The 12,619-nt window shown below is 52.4% G+C and overlaps 1 protein-coding gene across 1 annotated transcript in view; it reads right to left on the reverse strand.

Moving 5' to 3' along the window:
* RUNX3 (RUNX family transcription factor 3) overlaps positions 1-12,376 on the reverse strand; it is a 70,522-nt gene extending 58,146 nt beyond the window's left edge. The window contains exons 1-2 of the mRNA XM_049878296.1: positions 12,247-12,376; positions 11,720-11,785 (exon numbers count right to left, since the gene is read on the reverse strand). Coding sequence (XP_049734253.1) covers positions 11,720-11,777 — 58 coding nt within the window. The 5' untranslated portion in view covers positions 11,778-11,785; positions 12,247-12,376. The remainder of the gene's footprint in view (positions 1-11,719; positions 11,786-12,246) is intronic.
* Positions 12,377-12,619: the final 243 nt, after the last annotated feature.

The raw sequence follows: 12,619 nt of genomic DNA on the forward strand, positions 1-12,619 counted from the left end.
CATGGATTGAATTACGTCCCCCAAAATATGTGTGTAACAGTTTGGCTGGGCCATGATTCTCAGTATTGTGTGGCTGTCCTCCATTTTGTGACCTTAATTTTATGTTAAAGAGGATTCGGGTGGAATTGTAACACCCTTACTAAGGTCGCATCCCTGATCTGATGTAAGAGGAGTTTCCCTAAGGCATGGTCTGCATCACCCTTTATCTCTCAAGGGATAAAAAGGAAAGGGAAGCAAGCAGAGAGTTGGGGGATGTCATACTACCAAGAAAGAAGCACCGGGAGCACTGTGTGTTCTTTGGGCCCAGGGTTCCTGAGTGGAGAAGCTCCTAGTCCAGGGGAAGATTGATGAAAAGGACCTTTCTTCAGAGCAGACACAGAGCGAAAGCCTTCCCCTGGAACTGACGCCCTGAATTAGGACTTGTAGCCTACTAGACTGTGAGAAAATAAATTTCTCTTTGTTAAAGCCATCCATTTGTGGTATTTTTGTTGTAGCAGCAGTAGATGGCTAAGACAATATCCACTCTATGGATCATTGTAGAAATTAAGTGAAATGAGATATTTTGCAAAGGAACCAACACAGTGCCTGTTACACAGTAAGTCATCAACAAACTTGGTTTCCTTCCTCATTTCCTCACCCCTCTAAAGGATTGGTTTCAGCACCTCTGCCATAAGCAGGGGTCTGGCAGAGGGACAGGGAAGGCCCCCAAGGCTGGGTAGGAATGAATGTGGTGTGGGGACGGGAGCTGCGATTTGGGGTCAGTCTGCCCAGATACGAAGCCCAGCTCTGCTGGCTCCTCCCAGGGAGACACGGGTAGTCCATGGATCTCTCTGGGTCTGCTTATTTGTTTTCTCACCTCTGCAGTGGAGGTAGCAATGCCCAGCTTACAGAGCTCTGCTGAGGATTTAATGCGGTAACTGATGGTGTAACAGGGGCATCTCTAGAAGCCCCGGAAGGCTGAGACTCTACAGAGACAGGAAAAGCATAAACCAGAGTGGTGTGGGCGGTCAAGGAGGGAGAACCCACTCAGTGGGGGTGGGAGGGGACGAAGGTTAGGGGCCCTGGAACTTAGAAGAGGTTCTGCAACTCCCTGGCTGTGTGGCTTGGGCAAGGTCTGGTGCCTCTCTGGGCCTCAGTTTCCCCACCTATAAACTGGAAGCTATGGTGCCTGCCTATCTCACCAGGGTGTTTTCCTGAGACAACCTCTTTCCACACACCATCAGCATGTCAGCTCCAGAAAGGCAGGCATGTGTGACTGTTTTCTTTGCTGTTGAATCCCCAGTGCCCAGCACAGTGCTTGGCATGCAATAGGTACTCAATAAATGTCCACTGAATGAATCAGCAACACCAGCTTGCCCCACTTCGTATACCCCCCACTCAGCTCAAGTCCTGGGCACTGAGGATATGGGAATCCAAGGAAACTAGGCCTGTCTCTACAGAGCAATGTCTCGAGGTCAGGACCACAATGCAGGCTACAAGCATTTCTTGAGCACCTGCTGTATGCTTGGCACTCCCTGGCCCAGGGCAAGTGCTTTCTCCACAGCAGAGAGCCAGAGGCCAGAGAGGAAGGCAACAGGCAGAGCAACTTGGGAAGAGGAAGGGGGTGGGGGAAGTGGGGAGCGGCTGGGTCTGGTCTGGGCAGGGGCAGGCAGACCCCAGGCTGGAGCCCTGGCTGACCGGAGGTCCAGCTCATCTACTCTTGGGAGGGTGGTCCTGCCCCTTCATCTTTTGTTCTTTGAAAAAATTATTTTCCAAGAAAGAGGAATAAATAATATTTTTAAATTTATAAATTTATTTATAAAAAATTATTTATTTAGAAGAAATAATCTAAAAATAATTTATGTGTAGTGTTTAAATGTTTGGAAAGCACACAATCACCAAAAGAATACAGAAATCAAAGGCTCCTTGCCATAATTGCACCATGTAGCATCAGCCATTGTTGACATTGTAGTGTGTTTCCTTCCAGGCTTTTTTCTGAAGTTGCGGCCTCATTCCCAGAGGGGGCTTTCTGTGGGGAACGTGGGGGAACTGGGCTCTCCCTGTGGGCCTCCTGCGGCCCCTAACCTGAGGCTCCTCATATTAATCTTTGTGGGCCTGGTACTCGAGGGTGCTTAAGCTGTGGAGGGATTCGGCAAGTCTCGCCTCCTGCCTTGCTTCCTCTGTGGCGTGTGGGCAGAACTCAATTCACTGACAGAGGGCTGGAAGGAAAACCTCAGAGTCGGGGGCATGTCTTGAGGCTGTGGGTGTTGGTCCTCAGCCATTGGGTACCCAGGCGAGTTGGGTTTGGGGACAGGGGCCTGGCCTTTCTCTTTTTCCCCTCCTCCTTCATTTTGCCCTTTTTTCCATTTGAGCATGGGCAAGTATTCTATTCCCTTAATTCCTTCTGCCCCTCTATGCCCACCCACTTTCCCTTCTTAACAAAGGTGAGCCAAATAGGTGGACCCATTGATGCTAAGGTGACCTAGAACCAGCAACCAACCCCACGTGGCAGAGTAGAATTGTGCTCCATAGGGCTTTCAATGGCTGGTTTTTCAGAAGTAAATTGCCAGGCCTTTCTTCTGAGGTGCCTCTGAATGGACCTGAACCTCCAACCTTTCGGTTAGCAGCTGAGCACATTAAACCATTTGTACGACCCAGGGTCTCCCACAGTGACCTAGGAGGGACCTGCATTAAAAAAAAAAAAAAAAAGCCAGAGTGGGCAACAATTTGTCCCAAACGATTGAGAGCTAACGGTGGAATTTGTTATAACCATGTCACACAATGAAGGATTTTTTTTGGGGGGGGATTGATTTTAGTCAGCCCTGCAAATCATAAGTTACAGGCGTCTGCCCTTTCCGCTCACACGTAAGTCTGAACCTTTTGCCAAAAACATTTTTTCCCAGACATGAAAGAAAACCCCAAAGAGGAACCTAAAACTTCACGATGCCTGCGTCGACTGGACGCCAGTGGCGGGCTCTTGCCTCAAACGTTCAAAGAAAAAGTCAAACAGCGAAGGGGAAGTGAGGGGAGAGGCTGGGAGCCCCTCGGGTTGATCATCAGGTCATTCATTCATTCATCCATCCATTCGTTCATGCATTCTTCCTTTCCTCCATCTGTTTCGCAAGAAGCTCTGTGCATCTCCTCTCTGGGAGGCTCCATGAATATAACCCTTTCAACAATGTGTAGGGCAGTGGCAGGCACTAGAAGGGACAATGAAAGGGCCAGGGAAGGTGCCCCGGGGGGATGGCCATTAAGCTGGACCTTCAGGGGAGAGGAGAGGGCTTCTCACCTTCCTTGTCCTGCTCAGAGTCAGGGAAACATCTTTTAGAGGAAAAGGAACATTAGATATTAATAACTTTCAGCATTTATGGAGGGCTTGACTCTGTGCGGAAACCCTGGTGGAGCAGTGGTTAAGTGCTATGGCTGCTAACCAAAATATCGCCAGTTCAAATCTCCCAGGTGCTCCTTGGAAACTCTATGGGGCAGTTCTACTCTGTCCTATAGGGTCACCGTGAGTTGGAATCGACTCGATGGCAACAGGTTTGATTTGGTTTTGACTCTGTGCAGGAGCCCTGGTGATGCAGTGGTTAAAGCACTCAACTGCTAACTGAAAGGCCAGCAGTTCAAAACCACCAGCCACTCTACAGGAGAGAGATGTGACAGCCTGCTTCCGTAAAGATTTATAGCCTTGGAAACGCTATGGGGTCACTATGAGTCAGAATCTACTTGACGGCAGTGGGTTTGGTTTGGGTTTTTGACTCCATGCCAGGCCCTGTGTTAAGTGCATAATATACATTATCATTAAATCCACTCAGCGAGCCTCGAGGTGGGTACTATTAACATAACCCATTGTGGTCGAGTCAATTCTGACTCATGGCGACCTCGTGTGTTACAGAGTAGAACTGTTCAATGAGGTTTCTTGGCTATAATCTTTAAAAAAAAGCAGATTGCCAGGCTTTTCGTTCACAGCACCTCTGGGTGAGTTTGAACAGCCAGCCTTTAGGTTAGTGGTTGAGCATTTGCGCCACCCAGGGAGACCTTGTGGGTATTACATGTTCTTTCCATTTTACAGAAGAAAAAACCAAGCACAGAGTGGTCAAGCCCTTGGCTCAAGGCTACATACACTGCAGGGCTTGGCTGCAGTCTGGACTCACAACTGCACTTTACATCACCTCCTCTCCAAAAGGTGCCCTCTTCTCCCCCACCCTCAGGGCCACTCTGCAGTCTCCCTCCTGCGCACCCTCTGGCGCCAAGGAAACTAGAGCGTCAGGGCTGGAGACGGAACAGGGGAATGAGATGTAGGAACACCTGCCAGGTGGCAAGTGATCAAACTGGGGATACTGCCGAGGGGTGCTGGCAGATTGAGAGGTGCCAGAAGCCAAGCACTCACTATCTACCAGGAGTTGTGTGCAGGGCTTTAGGGGCACAGCCCCATCTACTCTTTGCAACCACTCTTTGAGGTCAATGTTACTCACTCCATTTTAAAGAGGTGGAAACCGAGACTCAAAGAGGTTAATTAACATGTTGGGCTATGCAGCCACCAAACAGCTTAAACCCGGTCGGTCTGACACCTAAGCTATGCAAGGCAGATGGTGGTCCCCAGGTGCCTGAGAAAAGTCGGTTTTCCTGTTGCTGAAGTCAACATTTGTTATAAATTGAATTGTGTCCCCTCAAAATATGTATCGAAATATCGGCTCCTATATCTATAAATGGAGTCCATGAGTGGTGCGAAAGGTTAAATGCTCTACTATTAACCAAAAGATTGACAGTTTGAGTCCACCCAGAGGCACCTCAGAAGAAAGACCTGTGATCTGCTTCTGAAAAATCAGCCATTGAAAACTCTGTGGAGCACAGTTCTGCTCTGACGCACATGGGGCAGCCCTGAGCTGGAGTCAACTATACAGCAGTTGGTTTATACCTGTAAATATGATCCCGTTTGGAAATAGGGTTTTCTTTGTTATGCTAATTAGGCCACACCTGAGTTGGATGGGTTCTATATCTAATCACTTCTGAGTTATAAAAAAGAGCAGAATGGACACGGAGACACACGCACGGGAAGACAGATGCTCTGTGAAGATTGTCTACAAACCAAGGAATGCCAAGGAATCAAAGAACACACGGGGCTACCAACGAGGCAGGAATTGACACAACTAAGACTCTGATTTGGACTTTCAGCCTCAAGTACTGTGAGGAAACAAATTTCTGTTCTTTAACACTACCAACTTGTGGTATTTCCGTTATGGCAGCAATAGGAAACTAAGACAACCTTTCAGAAGACCTCATCACTCTCTGGACCTCAGTTTCCTTATCTATAAAATAAAGAAGAGGCACTCTCTGCCCTCCCGCTCCAACATTCTTCTGAGTTGGCTCACTGCTCCTTGTTCTTGTTACTTCTCAAGGCATGAGTCTCATGCCCAGCCCCCACTACCCATTGCCGTCAAGTTGATTCTGACTCATACATAGCAATCCTATAGGACAGAGCATAACCGCCCCTAGGGGTTTCAAGTCTGTGACCTTTATGGAAGCAAACTGCCACATCTCTCTCCTGCAGAGTGGCTGGTGGGTTTGAACTGCCGGCCTTTCGGTTAGGAGCCAAGCACTTAACCACAGCACCACCAGGGCTCCTACACCAGTACCGACCACTAAGGTGTGGATGACTCACTGAGTCCCCAGGCCAGGCTGAGAACAGTAGCTCAGGGCAGGACAGGACTCATTGGAGGCTGCAGGTGATCATGGGGGAAGACTCTTAGCAGAGGGGGTGTTTGAGCACAGTCTTGAAGGAGGGGCGAGACTCCCCCAACTATCAGTGGGGCACATTCTGGGTGGTGGATTCGAGGAAGAGTTTACAGAAGAAGCATCTGTAGGAGATGGACATGAGAACCACTGAGCCCTGGGCCCAGGCCTCAGCTTCCCTAACTATGGAGGAGTCTGGTCTGGCTGAGAGGCAAGACACTGCTCTCTCCCTGCTTCTCAGAGCTTTCTGGAAGGTAAGGTTTTCAGACCCTGTGGCTCAGGAGTACCCATCTCTCCCCCTCCCCACTGCAATCCCCCGTCTCCATGGCTCTACCAGGTGACCGAGCAAACCTCAGCTTTGATGCGGCCACCTCGAGGCTGAGATGTCAATGGGCCCTCTATGTGGCCAGCGGGGCCGCTGGGGGCTGCCGGCTGTAGTGGGTGAGGTCTGGACACACAGTCCCACTGTGTGGGGCCCATTCAGGCCCACCCAAGCCCTGTGGATGGGGGGCTCCCAGGAATGCCCCTGCGGCCAGGGACAGACAGGGTGGTCTGACTGATGGTGTGTGCAGGCGGCCTTGGAGCCGCCGTCAAAGGGCATGGCAGACATGGTGCCAGACGCACTGTAGTGGGCCCAGGATGGCTGGAGCTCAGTCCGCTCATCTCTCAGTGTGCTTGGGGGTGGGAGGCCACCATGGGCACACCCACTCACTAGGTGACCAACTGTTCTAGTTTGCCTGGGACTGTGGGGTTTCCGGGGACTTGGGGACTTTCAATGCGAATACCAGGAGAGGCCCCACTGTTGGCCCCCAACTAGAGCTTAAGAAAGGACGTGGGTCTCCTGCCCACCACTGACCACTCTGGTCTGGGCAGCTTCCTTCCTGGTCTGGTGGCCTTGGAGTCAGACCATCGCAGCTGGACCTGCCCAGGGCCATTTTGTCCACCCGTTTGCCCCTACCTAGGCTTGCCTCATCCCTGAGTGGTCATTTTCCATTTCTCCCAGATGTGTTCAGAGGAGTTACCGGCCAAGTACCCAACCACTGCTAAGAGAAGCTAGGCCAAACATACCTGGCCCGGTATAGGCTGGCCCCCCTTCCAGTGCTCCCCACCCTACAACTTGCCCTCCAATTATTCCAGGTGCTCCCAGGGTCAGAGCATTCTCTCTTGTCTCCACACCTTTGCACAGGCCATTCCCCTCCTTTGTTACCTCCTCAGCCTGCAAAACCCAGCTTGCAGTTCCCTCCTCCACGGGAATTGCGCTTTCTCCTCCCAGGCTGGGCCAGTGTTCCTCTTTCAGCTCCCCAGCCTCCCGCCGTTCTTCCCCTGTCATAACCCTCATCATCCTTTTCTGTGTAGCCATTTCTGTCCCCACCAGACTGTGAGCACAGTCACTCTTGTGTCCCCAGCTCCCAGCACCAGGCCAGGCTCCACATAATAAAAAGATGAAAGTGTTTACGGCGCACTTATTCTGTGTCAGGCATCTCCCGAGTTCTTGGCAGGAAAACTTTTGTGGAATGACTGGTTTAATAAAGGAAGATCTTTTCCTCCTGAGAGCTCCCCTAAATCCCGCATGTGGCAATTTAGACCCTTTTTCCCTGGTTCCTTCCCTGAAGGTCTGAAAGAACGCTTTTGCCACTGGGAATGTGGTTTAGGACTGCTGTAGGAGGCCTCTGTATGGGGGCGGGGAGGGGGTGCGGGAGCCCCAGAGGGTACAGAGAAGGGCCTCAGGGGGAAGATTCAGCATAAAGGTGTTGCCCCTCAACAGAGCTGACGCGTCTTCGGGGGTCCTTAAGGCCATTGTCCAAATTTGTCACACGGGGGAAACCAAGGCCCAAAATGAGGAAGGGACTTGCCCATCGTCACGCAGAATGTCCGGGTCACAGCCATTAAGTCTCAGCTTCCTCATTTATCAAGCAGAGGAATAAATAAATACCCCTGTCCTGCCTGAGGAGTCCCTGGGTGGTGGAAACAGATAAGGCACTTGGCTGCTAATCGAAGGTTGGCGGTTCGAGTGCACCCAGAGGCATCTCAGAAGAAAGTCCTGGCCATCTACTTCTGAAAAATCAGCCACTGAAAACCCTACAGAGCCCAGTTCTGCTCTGACACGTGGAGTCGTCACGAGTTGGAGCCGACTTGACGGCAGCTGGTCCCAATTCCGCCTGAGAGCCTGGGAGAAGCGATGGGGGAGTGGCGGAGAATCACGGGGGCACAGAGCACTCCGGCTGGCCCCTTCACCCCCTAACACCTCCATCTAAAAGCCTGCAATTCCACTGTCAGTGTGCCCGCTCTTCGCGTTAAGCGTTGCCCTTTCCTCGTCGCCTCCTCACCCCTCTCCTACAGGATGGGAATCAAATGCTTCTCTACCCTCTTCCCAAACCTCTTTCCTCCCCAGCGAATGGCTGGGAGCTTGGGTCGCCTGGGTCAAAATGAACACCCCCTACTCTCTTAAGCCAGAGAAACCAGGACGTGAAGGTGGGTGGCGGTTGTGGAACATATGGACAAGAAGTCAGCCTCTTCAGGGACTGAGGACCCTCCCCTGTGGTTTCCAAGAGGCCCCCATTGCCACTGAGCACAGATGCCCAAAGGCAGGGGGACAGCTGAGATGCTTCATCCTCAGCCTGTCTTTACCAGTGAGAGCAAAAGAGAAGTCATCTCTCTTGGGCTTATGGGGAAACTGAGGTAGCAGGAACTCGGTGATACGGCTGGTGACCCACCCTGGGGATGGGGCAGGGGAGACAAAGAAAGCTGCACTGGGAGTTGGGTGACTTTGAGTGGCATCAAATTCAACCCTCTCCCTGCCTTATACCCATGAGAAAATGGCAGCCCAGAGATGTTAAGTGACTCAGGTGGAGTCACACAGCACATGAGTGACAGAGCCAGGCTGAGGGTCAGGCACGCGGCCAGTGGTCCCCAAGTCTGCCCAGGTTGTGCATTAGGGTCACACTTCCCTAGGCCCCACCCCAAGAGAGTCCAATTCCATAGGCTGAGGTGGGATCAGGAATCCAGGTGCTTAAAAGCTCTCAGAAGATGGTGATGTCCCTCAACCACCTGCCTAGCGCAGAGCAGGCTCCACCAAGCCTTCCCGAGAGACTGGGGTAGGGCAGTGCTTGGAAGGGGCAGGGAGGACAAAGACAAGGTGGAGGAAGAAGGGAGACCCTGATCTGAGTCCTCCTGGTAAAAGCTCATGGACACTAGAACAACTCGGGAAGATTCTGAGATGAAAGCGCTGTAGACCCGGAGTTCTCAACGCACATAGAATTCTGGGGAGTCCACGAACTTGGACAGGAAAAACATTTCATCTTTCTTTTCACAACCTCTCACTGAAATTCAGCATCTTCCACAAATTTTGTCACCAATGGAGATCACAGACATTTTTTGGCCTCATTATGGTTATCGCAGCTTATCTTGAGATGTTTGTGCTCGTCACCACCCACCATCAGAGCAGTTCTTACTTAGACCCCCTTTAAGGTCTTATTCAGTGTGTGAATGAAGGAGCACACGGGTCACCATCTCACAAAGTTGCTGTTTTACAGTTTGGTAACTGTATTTCCAACCCACCAGCTGCTCCGAGAGAGAAAGACCTGGCGGTCTGCTCCCCAAAAGATTACAGCCTGAGAAGCCCTATGGGGCAGCTCTACTCTGTCACGCGGGGTTGCTATGCGTTGGAATCGACTTGATGGCACACAACAAGATTTATTTCCTTTGTCATCCTTTGCATTTTGTTTTATGCATTTAAATTGTAATTCTGGGAAGGGGTCCAGAGGCTCAGTGAGACTCAAGAGCAGTCCCTGGCAAAAAAAAGGGTTAAAGGCCCAGAGAGGGGCAGTGTGGAGTTGCAGGTCTGCAGACGGGACCCCGAGGATGGGTCTCTTTGGGGATAGAATTTGGCAGCTGGAGCCCTATGGGCCTCCGAGGATGGAAATTGGGAGACGGAGCCCTGAGGTGAGCTGTAAGCGGAACACTCGGAATAGAGCTGGGCAGTAGAAAGCGGGCCAAACAGAGTGGACAGACCTTCTCCTCGGAGTTCCAAAGAAAGCCCCCCAACACCAGACCCCAGACCCCAAGGCCTCCCCACGGGCCCCAGCCTGGAGGCTACATCACACTTCCCTGTCCGACCAAGGGTCAGCCTGCTCTGTTCAGGCCCCCTGACTCTGGGCACATAACGGGCCAAAAGCTGGCAGCTGTCCACCCCTCTCCTCGTCAGTCACTGGTCCGCCATCTCCCCAGCCCCACAGCATCAAGCGCCCAACCTAGCTGTGCAGTACTCAGCCCCATCTCCCAAGGTTCCTTTGTTTTAAACCCTACATTTCTCCGTCTTGCTCATGGAGGGAGAAATACAGATTACAAAGACCCAGCAAATGGTTTTTATAAACTCTTATTTTCTTGCCACAGAACTGCCTTTAATTAGCTCCGAGAACTACAAAGAGAACAACATTATAATAGTAGCAGCTTGAAGGAAGCAGCCCCGGCTTTCGACTCCTGGACCTGGGATGGTAGCTTGTCACCAGCCACAGCCAGGTTGCGTGGGAGTGCCCCTACCACAGGGGACAGCAGCCCCCTTTCCTCCCCGACTCTGTCCCCATCTGCAGCCCATACAGCGTGCCTCAGCCTCACTCCAGGAACGAGGAATGGACCTCACTCTCAGACAAGCCCTTGCAGAAGCACTTGGACAACCAGCACCCAAATGTGCCTTGGTACATGCCCAGAGTCAGCTGCCCAAGGACTGGCTCCGAATCACTTTCAGCCGGCAGCAGGACAGGCAGTGAGCAGACAGCTAGGCAGTACAGTCAGACCCATTTCTGCATCTCAGCTGACCACCTCAACTGAGAGAAAGCAGTACCAGTCCCCAAACCCTGGAGTTCTAGCCCTCACTCAGGACCTCTATTTCAGAGGAGAGCTGATCCCCATGTATGCCCCAGAGGCACACGTTCACATACACAACCCACCCCCAGCCTCAGACAATCAGAATGTTCCAGCCCAAGGGGGCCTTCGTTGGGGGCACAGAGAATCCAAGTAACTTGCCTAACGTTGCTCAGCAAGATAGCCACTCAAACCCAGGGACTCTTGATACCTCAGTCTCAAGTGCCCCATACTCTTCAGTGCTCCTGCCGGGGCAGGGGAAAACGGCAGCAGAAGGCTTCCCAGGCCAAAGCACATCAGCCTAGGGGCCAGACAGAGGCAGGAAAACCTCCCCTTGAGCTCCAGACTTAATCAGAGGCACAAATGAGGGACCCGTGGGCCCCCGCCCCTGCTGAAGGATACAATCCAGTCCCCTGGGTCCTTCCAGGCCATGGATAGAGGCAAAAGCCACACAGAAACACTTTCTTCTTTCCTGTGACCAAGTCCCCCAAGCCGCTCAAATCCTGTTCTTCCCACTGATCAGCTTCAGTGCAGCCCAGAGCTGTGGACTTTCTCAGCCTAAGCCTGGAGCCTCTTTCTCCTCCCTTACCCCGGGGATGACACAGACGATGTACGGAAAGGTCCTCAGAAGATCTCCGATCTTAAGGCACAGTCACGTCCCCGGCTGGCCTCCCACGGCTCTCCCCAGGAGCAGGCCTGGCTCCAGGGGAGCTGAGCGTCACCCAGAGCCTGCATCTGCCTGAGCCCAAGTGGAGAGTCCAAGCTCTCTGGACTGGCTGAGAGCTGCAGGGTCTGGGAGCCCTGTTAATGAGGCAGGGAGCTGTTGGTCGCAGAGACACCCCCATGTCCTCTCCACCCCAAGACCCTCCAAGATCTGGCCTTTGAGGTCTCAAGGTCTTGCGGTATCCATTGCCCCAGCCGCTACCTGTCCCAACCAGCTGAGGATAAAAGAGGTTCCACCCCAGGAGACCACGGCGGCCACCAACCCCTCTTTCCACCTCAGGCTTTCAGAGGCTGGCGAATTTAGGTAGACGGGCCATGAACTTGAGAGCAGCTGGGGCGGTTGGTGGAGAGCCGTGGTCCGTGGCCTGGCCACAGCCCCCTACCCGAAAGGGCCCGCCCAGGACCTCGGGCAAGCGTTACTCACCGCGGATGAAGGTCGGCGAGTAGGTCGGGAAGGAATCAAAGATGCTGTTCGATGCCATGCCCCGCTCTGAGGAAGGCGAGAATTCAGCCCTTCAGGGGATTGGGGTGGGATGGATGGGGTTGGCTGTCCTTTTATTTTTTCCTAGCTACTTTTGAAAATAAGGGGGGGTGGGGGAGGTTGTTGCTTTTTGTTTTTTTGGTTTTTGTTTTTGTTTTTGGTCTTGTCTCCTTTTTCCCCCTACTGCTACGAAAAAGAAAAAAGGAAAGAACACGAGAGTGTTTGTGTGTGAGCGAGAGAGAGAGAGAGAAAAAAAATCCCCAAGGAAAGTAACTTTCTGTTTGTACCCAAGAATTTGGATTCCTGGCCCCACAGGAATGTCTACCCACAAATTCTCAACAGAAGCGTATGCAGAGTGTATCATTAGATGGCGGGCAGGGGCCTTCGGCAGCCAGGGCAGAGAGCGTGCAGGGTAGGGAGAGTGAAGCCCGGCTGCACCAGCGCCAAGGGAATGAATGAATGAGGCTTACCCTCAACAGAGCCCAGGCTCCAGTGGGTGCGAGGGCGGCCAGGGGGTGGGGAGGACCGGGAGCCAACGAGCTCCCGCGCAGCGCCCCAGAGGCGGCTGAGGGCCTGGCCTTGTGGTTCTGTGGTCGAGGGACCAGGCCTTCACAGTGTCAACCCAACCTCAGCTCACAGGATGCAAGAAGCCAGCTCACGGCCTTGGCCCATTGGCTGGGCCATGATCACCTGGGCTGTGATGTCACGGCTCTTAGAAGATCTTGTGGCTGCCCCCCTCTCTCTTTTTTTGGAAAAAAATAAAAAGAAAGAAAGAAAAAAAAAAGCGATGGTTTGTATTTGTGGGACTGGCCTCTGAATGCAGCCGGCAAAGCAGAACTGAAA

Source organism: Elephas maximus, chromosome 3 (genome assembly GCF_024166365.1).
Source record: "Elephas maximus indicus isolate mEleMax1 chromosome 3, mEleMax1 primary haplotype, whole genome shotgun sequence".
NCBI classification, from domain to species: Eukaryota; Metazoa; Chordata; class Mammalia; order Proboscidea; family Elephantidae; genus Elephas; species Elephas maximus.